This window comes from Leptosomus discolor, chromosome 1, assembly GCF_034619465.1.
Source record: "Leptosomus discolor isolate bLepDis1 chromosome 1, bLepDis1.hap2, whole genome shotgun sequence".
NCBI lineage: Eukaryota > Metazoa > Chordata > Aves > Leptosomiformes > Leptosomidae > Leptosomus > Leptosomus discolor.
In genome coordinates this window covers 29,578,680-29,592,513 of record NC_141391.1, presented here as the reverse complement: position 1 = coordinate 29,592,513, position 13,834 = coordinate 29,578,680, and the positions used below count along the sequence as shown (strand labels likewise).

General features: G+C 45.7%; 1 protein-coding gene across 1 annotated transcript in view; it reads left to right on the top strand.

Annotated features, from left to right (window-relative positions):
- The window catches only part of WDFY2 (WD repeat and FYVE domain containing 2), a 64,040-nt gene extending 50,519 nt beyond the window's left edge, over window positions 1–13,521 (top strand). Inside the window, exons 5-12 of the mRNA XM_086481928.1 lie at window positions 513–663; window positions 4,167–4,279; window positions 5,180–5,306; window positions 7,216–7,321; window positions 10,628–10,729; window positions 12,244–12,374; window positions 12,724–12,832; window positions 13,492–13,521. Coding sequence (XP_086338054.1) covers window positions 513–663; window positions 4,167–4,279; window positions 5,180–5,306; window positions 7,216–7,321; window positions 10,628–10,729; window positions 12,244–12,374; window positions 12,724–12,832; window positions 13,492–13,521 — 869 coding nt within the window. The remainder of the gene's footprint in view (window positions 1–512; window positions 664–4,166; window positions 4,280–5,179; window positions 5,307–7,215; window positions 7,322–10,627; window positions 10,730–12,243; window positions 12,375–12,723; window positions 12,833–13,491) is intronic.
- The last annotated feature ends 313 nt before the right edge of the window (window positions 13,522–13,834 follow it).

The following is a 13,834-nucleotide window of genomic DNA, read 5'->3' as shown; positions in this document are numbered from 1 at the left end:
TAGCTAGTTTACATGCAATGCTAAAACTGCTTTGGTGCAGGGTTGTGCCTGTGCTGTAACTTATCATTCAGCTGGGGTACCACAATCCACAGCCTAGATTCACCAGACCTCACGGTGGGAGGAGCAGCAGCAGCATAAGCATCTGCACTGCTGTCCTAAAACAAGCTCAAAAGACATTTAAGTAGAGCCCAGAGTCCCTTCCACAATGGCGGCTTTGTTGGTGACGATACAATGATGGAAGGAAGACTTGTGCTACTGTAGAAGATAAATGTCTGCAATAGGCATGGAAGGAATTAAGTCTTGCTTCTGCTCTCTCATGCAGAGCAGGGACCTTACAAACTTGCATGGCAGCTTGTGTCAATGGGATTATTAAACACCACCTTCGTCTGTAGGGACGGGCGAGCGCGTGAGCAGAGAGTGGAGGAGCTGGGTGCGGTTGGTATTTGCAGTGGTCTTACGCCCCCGTGTTCTTCTCCACCATGCGATTATATGTCTGTCTGCTTAATTTTCAGCTCATCAAAGCAGGGTCATGATGATTCTGTTTGTCCTGGAGATGGAGTGGGTGTTAAGCACTGGACAAGACAAACACTTCACGTGGCACTGTTCGGAGAGCGGCCAGCGGCTGGGAGGGTACCGCACCAGCGCAGGCGCCTGTGGCCTGCAGTATCCTTTGCTGAGCTCTCAGTTTTATTTCTGCTCTTTAGCACTCAAACAGCACTTTCAGTTTATTTTTCTAGTTGTCCTCCAAATTTCGTGCCTCTATAGGTTCAGCGCTTTGTGAGAGAAATTGTTATTTAAAGCCAATTTTAAAAGCTGTCTGTTCTCCTTGCTTTGTCTCCTTAATGCATGGTGGCATATTTAGGTCTAAGCATTTTTGAGCAAAACAATGGGCGATCTGCAACCTATTGTGGTCTGCTATTGTAATAAATATGGACAGGACCTTCATTTAAACATGCAGTGCATGCTTTCTTCTAAGAATTAACGGTAGCAAAGTAGGTCGGTGATCAAGTCAGCGTGCCTGCGTGTATGCATGGTAAAAATTAAATGAATTTAATATAAAATAATGAGTATTTGTCCTTCAGTCTGGAACAGCCCACTTGGTATTTGGAATTTGGGTTAACTAAAGAGTAAATGGCTCCAGAAATGGCACTCAAGTGGCTTATTCACCTAGAGCTGCCCCAGCTGCCTTACAATAAAAGAAATATTAATTCAGCTTTATTGGAAATGAAAAGGGAAGTGGAAAAGTATGAGCTCTTAGGCTGGAACCAGGGGTTAGCATAAACAGACTTTTTAGTGCCCTGTAGTGTACGTGGTACAGACGATGTGTGTTTTGCTAGTTCATGGCAAGTGAGACTGGCTGACTCAAAATTACTGTCTGAACATGGACTTGCTTTGTATCATCCGATCATTCAGCCAGCCTAAATGGCATAAAGACTGAACTTAATTTTTAATTAAATGATAAGTACTTTCGAAAGTGTGATGCAGGATTATGACCTGTATTTCCTAAATCTCTCTAGAGAACCGGCCATTTCAAGTGATTCAAAATTTTGGAGGACGCTCTAATTGGGTCATCAGATCATGCTGGTGGAGGGCACGGGAAGGGAGAATCATTGACAAATACTGCAAAAAGCCTGGCAGAACGAGGAACATGTTTTTTTTCCCCAATGTCCTGTGTGTATAAAATCAATGTTAAGCAGTTGCTCCTTAAATATCCAGTACGGATTCTGAATGTGGAATTAAATTGGATGAAGAGGTCAAAATCTGTCCAGTAGATTCCAATAGGTGGTTGAATGGGTCCAAATTTTATTCAGTTTAGAATATGATGTGTGATGCACCTGATGTAGCTGACACTTCCCCAAATATGACATAAACCAGTACCCTTTCATTGGATTTGTAAACTTAACTATAATGAAGAAGCATGTGGTGGGCTGACCCTGGCTGGATGCCAGGTGCCCACCAAAGCTGCTCTATTGCTCCCGTCAGCTGGACAGGGGAAAGAAAATATGATGAAAGGCTCATGGGTTGAGAGGAAAGGGAAATCACTCAGCAATTACTGTCACAGGCAAAACAGACTTGACTTGGGGAAATTAGTTTAATTTATTACCAATCAAATCAGAACATGAGAAATGAGAAACAAAACCGAATCTTAAAAACACCTTCCCCCCACCCCTCCCTTCTTCCTGGGCTTAACTTCACTCCCAATTTTCTCTACCTCTTCCTCCCACCCCAGCGGCACGGGCGACAGGGAATGGGGGTTGTGGTCAGTTCATCACATGTTGTCTCTGACGTTCCTTCTTCCTCAGGGGGACGACTCCTCGCACTTTTCCCTTGCTCTAGGATGGGGTCCCTCCCACAGGACACAGTCCTCCACGAACTTCTCCAACGTGAGTCCTTCCCACGGGCTGCAGTTCCTCACAAACTGCTCCAGTGTGGGTCACTTCCATGGGGTGCAGTCCTTCAGGAACCGACTGCTCCAGTGTGGGTCCCCCACGGGGTCACAACTCCTGCCAGCAAACCTGCTCCAGCGTGGGCTCCTCTCTCCGCAGGTCCACAGGTCCTGCTAGGAGCCTGCTCCAGCATGGGCTTCCCATGGGGTCAGAGCCTCCTTCGGGCACATCCACCTGCTCCGGTGTTGGGTTCTCCATGGGCTGCAGGTGGATATCTGCTCCTCTGTGGACCTCTGTGGGTTGCAGGGGGACAGCCTGCCTTACCATGGTCCTCACCATGGTCTTCACCATGGGCTGCAGGGGAATCTCTGCTCTGGTGCCTGGAGCACCTCCTCCCCCTCCTTCTCCACTGACCTTGGTGTCTGCAGAGTTGTTGCTTTCGTGAATTCTTACTCCTCTGTCCAGCTGCAGTTGTGCAGTTTTTTCCCCCGCTTCTTAAATACGTTATCCCAGAGGTGCTACCACCACCACCAATGGGCTCAGCCTTAGCCAGTGTTAAAGAAGCACAGTCCAAACCCTGGGTTTCCCAGAGCAGAGTCTTGGGCATCAAATCTCATAAAAATGAATAATTTAATAGAATGGTATGGCAACAGGGTCAGCTCGAGCTGGGTGCCTTCAGAGAGGCACCCCCTCAGTTATTTTCCTATGCTTTTCAAAGCCTCACAATCTATTACATAAGTTGTGCACATGCCTGTTCATGTGACACACGTGTGTCTTTTGTCCAATGAAATTGTTTCATGGTTACTTGTCATTTTTGATGATTGGAGTTTTGGTGCAGGTGCTTTTACCTTCTTAAACAGTTTCATAATATTTTGTTCCCACTGCACCTGGATCTCATCCATCTTCTGCTGACTTCAGGTAGAACAGTCGCCTTCTTCATTTCCAAGAATCCTAGTTCCTTTTCTTTTGATCATAACGGTCACTCTAATTCATATTGCTGAGTGTACAATCTTCATGAATATTACTTACACAATTTCATTACGTTACTTAAGTTACAGTATATTAGAGTCATGCAAAACTACTGGCCATTCTTCTTGGACTAAGGAAGAGTTCAGCCTAAGTTCACAGAGTACAGCTCGTGGCCTAAGGCTTCAGCAATCTAGCTACTCATGCTAAGCAAGTTAGCTACTAATGCTAACCAAAGCACATGATTCTAATAGTCAAGGTTAAGATGACTTCAGTTTCCCACTGACTAGCAGCAGGTCCGTCTTGGAGCCGGCTGGCATTGACTCTATTTGACACAGGGGAAGCTTCTAGCAGCTTCTCACAGAACCCACCCGTATAGACCCCCTACTAACAAAACTTTGCCACACAAACCAAATACAGGCAGAAAATTAGTAATAGTTATTTTACACAATTTTGGGAAGGGAAATGGAGAGTGGACACCCTCCAACTCTAGCACCTAAGTTAGAAAGCCTGGGGAGATGACTCCTCTGTTTATGGCAAAGGGCTCCTTCAAAGGTATTTCATAACAAACCACAAATTGTGTCCTCTGGAATAGTATTAATTTTTTCTCACTCTTGGGTTTACTCAGGGAGACTGCACTGTTAATATGAACAAGTATGAGCTTGATGCCTAAAAGTACACTTTGAATACCTCCTTGAGACTGGAGCACTATTTGTGAGGTTGCAGTATACTCTTGTTAAAAGAATTAACAAGTCATGAAAGGAATGCGAAGCTTGTATAAGCAATGTATTTTCCTCAGTGTTTGTCCATCAGATTTGATGTGGAAACCCGGCACGTGTTTGTTGGTGATCATTCTGGGCAAGTGACCATACTCAAACTAGAGCAAGAGTCTTGCAGCCTTGTCACAACATTTAAGGGACACACAGGTAAGGCGTCAGGAGGAGACCAAATTTGGTTCTTTGTCTATGCTCAGTGTCATGGTGGTTTGACTCTGCTGTGGAACACTAGGATGGCTTGTGCCGGTGCATAGCATGGAAGGGAGATAGACCTTAAACTGTCACTACAGCTCAGAGAAGTTTATTCTAAATTGGTAAAAATGAGAGTGGTCAGACTTCTGATCAGAAAATGCCACAATCAGTAGCTGCTAATTAAAGCAGAGTGAGACTAGAACGAGTTGTGATCATTCTAGGGGGAAAAGGATGCTCCTCATGGAAAGACCCATATTGGTAGACACTCTTGCCTAAGTGGAATAGGCACATCTTGGAGACACTAACTGCTTGTTTTGCTGGGACTTGTGCCCCATCAGACTTTAAAAACAGCAGCCCTGGGATGCGATCCTGCTGTTTGACAGAAGAAATGGTGGTCATTCCTCAGCATTTTCTCTCCGTATCCCTCCTCTCTCACTGAACACAAATAGGTCAATCTCGAGGTAGCACAAGGTAGTTGAATCCTTGTGCTAGGACACTGTGAAGATGCCCATAATATTCTACACTCACTTCTTTTTTGTAATCTCCTGGGAGTAATGGTGATGAAAGGCTGTGTAGGCACACAGTGACCATCCTCCTACCACGCTTTACTGCTCAGTGGATTCATCCATGCGAGTGGCAGTGGAGCCATCTGCCCACAGAAGAGCAGGATGAGGCTTCAATGCGTTTTCTAGGCTGTTAGTTTTCAACTGGCAAGCACAGTGGCTGCATGGCCTTTGCTAGAGAACCGCATTTTAATCACTCTGTCTGTATTTTTTGTTCTGTCTTTATATATTTAGCTACATTCCTGTCTTCCACTTTCTGTAATGAAATGACTGTTGTGTGCATCTCCTATTTCAGGTGGTGTCACTGCTCTCTGTTGGGACCCAATACAGCGAGTTTTATTCTCGGGCAGTTCTGATCATTCCATTATAATGTGGGATATTGGAGGAAGAAAAGGAACAGCCATTGAGCTGCAAGGACATAAGTACGTTCAGAGTCCTTCCTCCTGCTTTTATGGGAGAAAAGCTAAAGGCAGAAGCCACATCTGGAAACAAACAGCCCAAAGGTTATGGTTTTCACATGCCTCAAGCTTGTATGTGTGACTGCCTGTGGTCCATATACAACTGGAATATGTTGCTTATAGTAAGTTTTTCAGCATTGGGCCCGCAGGCTGGTTTGAAAGTCTGCAATGGGTGGTGAAGGAAAGCACATACTCCCGAATGTGTCATGCCAGAACTTGCACCTTTGTTGGAAAGAGAGGGGGTCATCAAAAGAGATCAGCGGCAGGGAAATTCTTGCTTTTTAGGTGTCAAGGTCTTTCCTTCCCCTAGAGGGAGCATCAGGCTTGGACAATTAGTCCCTTTTTCCTCCATGCTAACTTTTTCCATGCCGCTTTAGCTACAGCCTGAATTCTAAGTAATGCGCTTTACCCATAAGGGCCTTCACCATCTCCTCAATGCAAAGAGGCTTCATCTTTGTACAGACCTCACAGTTGCGCAGTATAGTAGATGTCTTTGAAGGAGAGTAAGACTGTGCTGGGCATTGAGTAGAGGTCAGAATGGCTCTAGTTGCAATGACCTCCTAGCTTTTAACGCTGGCCATGCAACGTTTATTTCAGTGTATTGGGAGCGCGTATATGTGGGACTTGCGTGCCAGGCTCAGGTCTGGAGAGGCAAAATCCCATGGTGTTTTTTTGTCTAACAGTTTCTTACATATTCATGTATTTCTTTTGAGCGATGCTGCACTCTGCTGAGTGATTTGGATGCCATTGGGATTTCAGAGCACTGCAGAGTTCTTGCTGAAATTCCCAGATCACCCTCGTACCCTACCAGTGGTGCTTGCTAATGCACTGCTGATAGATTTATTGCTGTGGAAATTAGTTCTCCTAATATGAAGTCAGCCTCTGGATCTTAATCTGTGGCACGGCTGTTGGCTGCACTGTATAGCAGAGAGACCTGGTCCTAAGGACAACAGGGACTAAGAAACATTTCATCCGATGGTGCCACTGGCGTCAGCAGGCGGGTGCCATGAAGGCAGACTGTCCCATAAATGCACTCTCCTCTAGAGGAGCAGCCATATGCACATGCAAATGCGTTAGCATGAAAGTCCTTTGGATAGACAAGACCAGTAGTGGTAGCAAAGAAAATCAAATTTGTGGGTTATTTCCAGTCGCTGTAAGTTCAGTTACTGTCTCTTTGTAACTTTGTTTTTTCCATAACAGTGTTATATGGTCTTTGTTTCCCAGGTTGTAAATAGCTTGAGATGAGGCCCGGTTTTCTTTCTTTTATGAAGGACTGAGCCCAGCTTTGGGGATTTAAGCTGAATTATTTCTCCCATGTTGCTTTTTTCTTAAAAGAAGCAGCAGAAGCACCTAAATCTTCCACCTTACCTTGAGAAGGCTTAGGAACAATTTAGGGATTCCTATATTACTTTTGAAACTCTCTATGCCTGTCAGTGCTGAAAGAAAATCTTCAGTAGTTCCTCAGTGCTTCATTCCTAAATGTTGCAGAGATTTATGAAAACAAAGTGTGGCAAGAAGGCACCTTACCAGAGCTATGTTTATGTATCCAGATGTGCCTTTGGAGAGGCCCAGAGCTGCAGCTCTGCTCAGGCTTCCCAGTGCAGCTGGGAACTCTCATCTCATCTCAGCAGCAAAAGCAGTTATCGGAACAGATCTTTGCTCTTGTGGATGCTGCCCAGATGAGCAATACTCTGGTTCTGGTCCCAACTGGACAGCAAAGACTGATTTGCATCCAATGGATGCCATGTACAGTGAGGCGGGGAGGGAAACATATGGGCAAACAAGTGGTTTATCCTACTTTATTGTGTATTCTACGCTTACTTGTATACTAGCCACAGATGGTTGATTAGTAACTGTCTTGTTTCTTTTTCAGTGATAAAGTTCAGTCTCTTTCCTATGCTCACCACACTCGGCAGCTCATCTCCTGTGGTGCGGATGGGGGAATCGTTGTCTGGAACATGGATGTTGAGAGGCAGGAGGTAGATACTCAGTTCTCATTGATTTGGTCTGAAACAGCCTTGGGAAGAAGAGGCCTTTCTAAAATGTGCAACTTTCAACCTGAACAAGATCATTCGAGGCTTTAAAAATGTTTTTGGACATGCTCCAGTTGTTATACAGCAATTATGCCATGCCTTTGATAATATGGTACAGGGGAAATTGTCTGGCAGAAAATGCGTGTTAAGTAGGCTGCTAAATGGCTCTTACCCTTTACATTACTGCTCCGAAAGACATCCTCTAAGGAGGGCATTGTGAGATACTCTGCTTTGTTTTTCAGCACATCGTGAGAAATATTATCAGTTTGGAGGTAAATGGATGGATTGATAATTATTAGGGGGTTTTAAGAAAACAAAACATGAAAGCTCTTTGTCATCTCTGGAAACCTGCAATCCAGTTTTTTTTTTCCCATTCTTGCTGAAAAGACGTTTAACTAGGGCTTCAATCTCACCCGCTACTCAGTCTTCCTTCCCTTCGGTGTAATGGTGTAGAAGCCGGGTAAATGATGCCTTTGCCGATCCAGACAGTAAGATTTCACCCACGCGCTTCTAATTGCTTTTGTGCTCTGTGGCCAACGAATGTGAGCGGGTGCAAAAACGCACCCCAGGTCTTTGGCACTGTGGGAGCAACCTCCGCTTGGCAATTTCATAGACCTGACTCAGAGAGAGGGAGCGAGCGCTGCGCTGAGTGAGTCAGGCGTCGGCCCTGCTCAGCAGCAAATCCGGGTAACATGAGTCATGGCAAAACCTCTGCCCTGTTCCTGCGGGGTGTAGGAGGGCACCCCGAGTCCCCACAGTGGGTAGGTCTGAGCAAGGCTTTTGGCAGCATGGGCTTTCACCAGCTTTGCTGGTCCTCAAGGGTTTTAGCCTCCCCGGGTCGTGTGCGACTCCTTTGAGCAAGGAGGAAAGCTAAGTGGAAAATTGGATTTAAAAAAACTACTGAAATAGGCATAGGCAGGAACTGAGCTCCCTTTTTTATGTGAATTAGCATTCCAATTGGCTCTCTTTAATTGCTAATCTAATGGCCAATTATGTCATCTGCTCCAAAAGTGAAATGAAAGCAGAGCGGCGTCTTCCATCCCTACAGATGTTTCCTTTTTGCTGCAAGTCAAACATCCAGAAATGAAAACCGTTTTTTATTTGCTCCCTTTGAAAGCCTATGGTGAGTTTTAAGACTGACTTGTCACAAAACAGGCAGTAATGCTGTGAGAAGGCTGGTTTAAAAAGTGGAGGAGAAATATAATTAGCTAAATGAAGGCTTAGCAGCAGGTGCTAACGGGTGCGCTGCTTTCCCTGACCATGGCTGTTGTGGACTTGTTCATGTTATCAGTAATGCAATAGGGTATTCATGGTGCTAAACCACCCCCGAAACATGAACCTTTGAGATTTTAATACTAAACCTTGGTTTGGGGTCCTAGAGCATTTTCTTCTGGATTTTGGGGTTAGTATTTTTGCCCTTATTTAAGGGTTTTCTCCATATGATGTGTGCTCAGTACTCACTTTGATGCTATCAGATTTTCCCACGTCTCTGAGATTGCATTAGAGTGAATTAAGCCATTTTAGCCCTTGATTCTTTATTTTCATCTCTGTTTTTAAAAAGCCGTGAGAAGACATCTGAAAGATGCTAGAAGCTGTGTTTCTGTTTGACTACAAAGCGGTTACTTGTCACAAGCAAAATATCTTCTTCATTTATAGTGTTCAGATGGTTAAGAGATGAAAACTCATACACGCAGATGTAAATCTGTATATGTTAGACAGAAAGACTATTGTGGGTAGAAAAGATAAGGATTTGCCTCAGCAGAATGAACTGCCTTCAGAGTAACTGGCAGAAGAAGCTGAAGCAGGCAGTTGCTTTATTGCTGAGGGGTCAAAGCTATCCTGAGAGCTGACAGTCTCCATCAGCCTTACCTTATCTTTGCCTGGCATTTGTATTATTTTTAATTCTTAATCTCAGCTGTTTTTTTTAAATTGCATGTGAGAAGCAAGTGGCTCAGTTAAGACAACTGCAGTTTGCAATTAGCTCTTCCTTATGAAGTGTTTAATATTATTTAGTGTTTATTTAGTCTCATGGGGTTGTTGAGAGCACGTTGCAGTGGTGCCAAGGCAGCGCTGGCAGGGTTGTCCTAGCCTAACTGGGGCCGCCCTGCTGGGGGGACAAGACAGATCTGCTTTCCAGCACTGGCTTTGGGCTGAGCTCTTGTCCTGGTGGGGCAGAGAAAGGAGCAGAAGTCGTCTGCTGGGAAGGAGTGTTGTTCTTGCTAGGCCAGGTTAGGACAGACAAGCTGACAGCCAGGTGGAGAGGGGTCAAGAACCAAGACTCTTCCCAAGTCCCACGTCCCCCCGGAGGGTTTCCTAAACACTGTGGGGAGATGCACTGCATGTCCCCCAGCAGCCCAGTGCAAGACAACTGTCAGGGGACCCAAATGTAGGGGAGAAGGTCAGTTGCCCTCTCCACATGCCCCCCTGCCAATTCAGGCATTTCCTGAGCTCTTTCAGGATCTGGCAAGACTTGCTTCCCTGCAGGGCGTCTGGTCCATGCTACTCTGCACAGCAAAACCTGGCTGCAGGAGAGAGAAGTGCCTTTAATATTTCCTTTCTTTTCTTACCCGCTTCATCCACAGCATGAATGCAAAGCTATGTGCCATGTTAGGAAGCAGAAAAACCTTCCTTCTCTCTTCTTTGTGTAAAAGCAGGGAAAAGAGCTGTTTGGGGTTTTAGGCTTGTTTGGATGAATATCATCTTTCTCACCCCTATGTGTGATTTGTAGCACAGATACCTCTGACAGCAGGAACGCCTCTTACAGTATTAAAGAAAGAATAAAAACCCCAAACACATCAGCATTTCAGATACCTTCCCCTTCCCTCCAGAGGAGTAGCTTGGCTATTGGAAATACTAATTGCCCCCAGTTCCCACCAGAGGCAACAGCAGATGGTAAATACTGTCCAAACAGTACAGAATGTTTTTATATGCTTAATTGCAGACTTGGAGAGGTGGGGGAGGCTTGTTTGTTCCTGGGTTATTTTTATGGTCGTATGATCGAACTCTGCTTCACGATTTGGGTGAGAAGTGTTCCTCCCTTGTCCTTCAGGGCTCAGAGCTGAGCCAAAAAAGACATCCCAGGGAACAGTCAAAATGGCATCTTGTGAAAATGAGGATTTTTAATCAAGTTTAGTTGGCCATGTTACCGCACTCCAATACATCTTTCTTGTCCTGTCTCTGGGCTCCATTGGAAGGTTTTCTGTTTGTTGCTCACTCCCACTTTGCATTTATGTGTGTGTGCGTGTGTTGCAGACCCCCGAGTGGCTCGATAGTGATTCCTGTCAAAAATGTGACCAGCCTTTCTTCTGGAACTTCAAGCAAATGTGGGACAGCAAGAAAATAGGCCTCAGGCAGGTTTGTATGCGTCCTTTGGTGTGTTAACATGGTGCAATTAGGCTTTTCTCTCAGATCATGGTAACCTGTTTTCCCTTGAAGCCTTCAGAACTCAGGCTTTGTTCTTCCATGTGGTACTCGATAGTGGGACAGTGGGCTCCCTGCTGGTGAGGCTTGATTTTGTCGTTGAGAGAAACACACTTCTTATTCCTTCTATTTTTTTTCTTCTCCTTTTTTTTTTTTTTTTTCCCTCTCGCAGCCAGTCCCAATAGCAAATGCATGTAATAGGCCTTGGGCTGAGTAAATTGGTTTTGGGCCTTCCATGGTTTTAGCCATGTGGGATTTTGCTTATTGTTAGTTGAATGTGTTGTAGAAAGAAATTTGCAGCTGATTTTTGGAGGCTGTGCTGGAACCAAAGCTGGTTTCAATGAGGTTGGGTAAACATCTGTAACTGCTCAGGCTGTGTTGCAAAAGGCTTATTGGTCTGCTTGGAACACACTGCTGCGTCTTCCTGCCCAGCAGGAGAGGGCTGCGGATCACAGGCTTTTGGGCGAGGGCTGTAAAAATGCTGAAAGGGATGTTCTCATGGAGCTTGGAGAAGTCAAGTGTCTGGGGCAGAGCTGAGCTGCATCTTCTCTTTGTGTAACGCTCATCACCGCAGAGCCTGTCTGTCCTGCGGCAGGTGAGGCAGCCTTGCAGTCCTACACAGCCAGTGCATGAGAAAACACGAGGCGGGTAGCATCAAAATGCAGAAACGTCAGCACTTCTGGGGCTGAAAATGGCCAGAGGAGTTGACAGAGATGATTAGGTGGTAGATATTTATACTTAGAGGTTGGGATGGAACTCCAGAATGACATTGCATTAATATAGCCCTGTCCTACCTCAACCTGGAGATGTCTTAATGTGTCATGTTCTGCTGAGTGGTGGTGTCATTGCCTACACCCGTGAAGTGAGACTCCCAGGGACAGGGGTAATTACAGCTCCCAGCCCTGCGGCAGATGCCTGCCTGGCTGGGGCCCATCTCCTGGGTGCGTAGTGGGACTCTTTGTCCTGTCCTCCCATCTCTAGCTGTGCTGATGAAAAGAGGATTTCCTTCTTCTGCCTTCTTCCCTGTTGAAAACACCGCATAACACGGTCACACTCAGTGTAGAAGCCCTGACCCACGGCTACATCCACAGATGCCAAGTGGTGGAGGCAGCAGTGATTTACTGGGTAGTGTCACACTGGCTTGGGAGGGAGGTAGAGTCCACCTAGCTTGGGTGGTGCTTTGTCTGCCACTTCCCAGTGTCCGTGCTAGTGATCAGCTGCTGCTTGCCCCAGGTAGTGGAGGAGGGCAAGAAAAGTAAGGTCTACTCCCTCACCCACCATTTATTCTGCAGTCCTTGCCTGTTTTCCTTCATCTTCCCTGGAACCACGTTCCTGTTTGCTGCAGCCTCGGCTGGGTCTTGCTGGAGTGAGGTGGTAGAACCAGTGGGACCTGAGCAGTGATCTGGGTTTGTGGCTGAAGGTGCCTTTCCACGTGTTGTCTCCTACAGCACCACTGCCGGAAGTGTGGGAAAGCCGTGTGCGGCAAATGCAGCTCCAAGCGCTCCTCCATCCCGCTGATGGGGTTCGAGTTCGAAGTGAGGGTCTGCGATAGCTGTCACGAGTCCATAACAGATGAAGAGTAAGTGTGGGCGCTGAGCCAGCTTGCACTGGAGGGAGGGCAAGACTCCTACATCTGGGAGGGCCTGGGCGGATGCGAGGCTCTGGGAGGGAGCAGCCTGGCGGGGTGGTCCCTGGGCTTTTTCAGCAAGAAAAGCCTCTCTGGTGACTACCAAACTGGGTGAGGTAGAGAGCCGTCCCTCCACCCCTGCTCCTCTCATGCTTGAGAAGTTTCAAAGTGGAATTTTCAGAGACATCACTGAATTAATGACTTACAGCAGCATTCAAATACTCATTTCCTTGATAGAGAACGTTTTGGGGGAAAATCCTACGGTCAGAGTCTTTGCTGATTTTTGGATTTCTTTCTTCAGGCGGGCACCCACAGCTACTTTCCACGACAGTAAGCACAACATTGTTCACGTACACTTTGATGCCACCAGGGGATGGCTGTTGACCTCAGGGACGGACAAGGTTATTAAGGTAGGAGCGAGGAGGTTGCTCTAGCTCCTGTATTTCGTTTCCCCTTCCTCTCCTGTGTGGCTGCGGGTATGTCCTACCTGCTTTCTTCCACCCAGAGACCTCTCACTGATGGACTGCTGCCCAATAAGGACCAAGGAGGTCTTGGTCTGTGAAGTTGCTTGCCTGAAGGGGCTGGGACAAGTGCTCACTGTAGCTTTTCCTCTGGGAAGACAAACTGTATTTCAACGTGGCGAATCTCACTTTGTGTGGCTAGGTAAAGAAACAGCTAAAATAATGAATAAGTTCATAACAAAGCTTGAATAATTAAAAAAATAAAAGCTCACAATGTGTTACGACTATGCTAATTGTTTGAGTTAGCAGTATAGTGTGCGTTTTTTGGTTTCTCTTAAGCCCAGCTGTGAACCTGGCTCATAAGGGTAAAGCACAGTGACGTACAGAATGTCATTTGGTCAACGTCTGCCAGTCTGGCATGAGTGCTGGAAAGCGAAATCAAACTTCTTCAGGCTTGCTGCGTCCGCCTCTAACTATGTAGCCTCTCTTGAGCAAAAAAAAAAAAAAAAAAAAAAAAGGTGCAAACTATTTAGAGATGACATTATATACTCTCTTTTATTACCTTTTACCCTTACTCACTATGTTATTGTATTTTATTATATTAACAGTTGTGGGATATGACACCAGTAGTGTCTTGATGGTACATCAGTGGAACTTGAAAGGTGATATTTACAGAAGAAACAGATTTCCTAACCCTAATCATACTGCAGAAGATAGATAACACCGGGCGCATACAGCAGATGAGAAAGGAACTAATGCGTTTACAACGATTTTACGTCCTCTGCTTGATCAAGGCTGAACATTTGCACGAAGACTCTTTCCACTTATTCTCAAAATATACAAGAAGGTATTTTTTTAACTAATGGTTTGTACAATCTGACTTCGGTTGTCTCGAGTTTGTTTGGAAAATCCGTGTGGTGCAATTTTTAGTTTTTATGTTTCACTATGTGC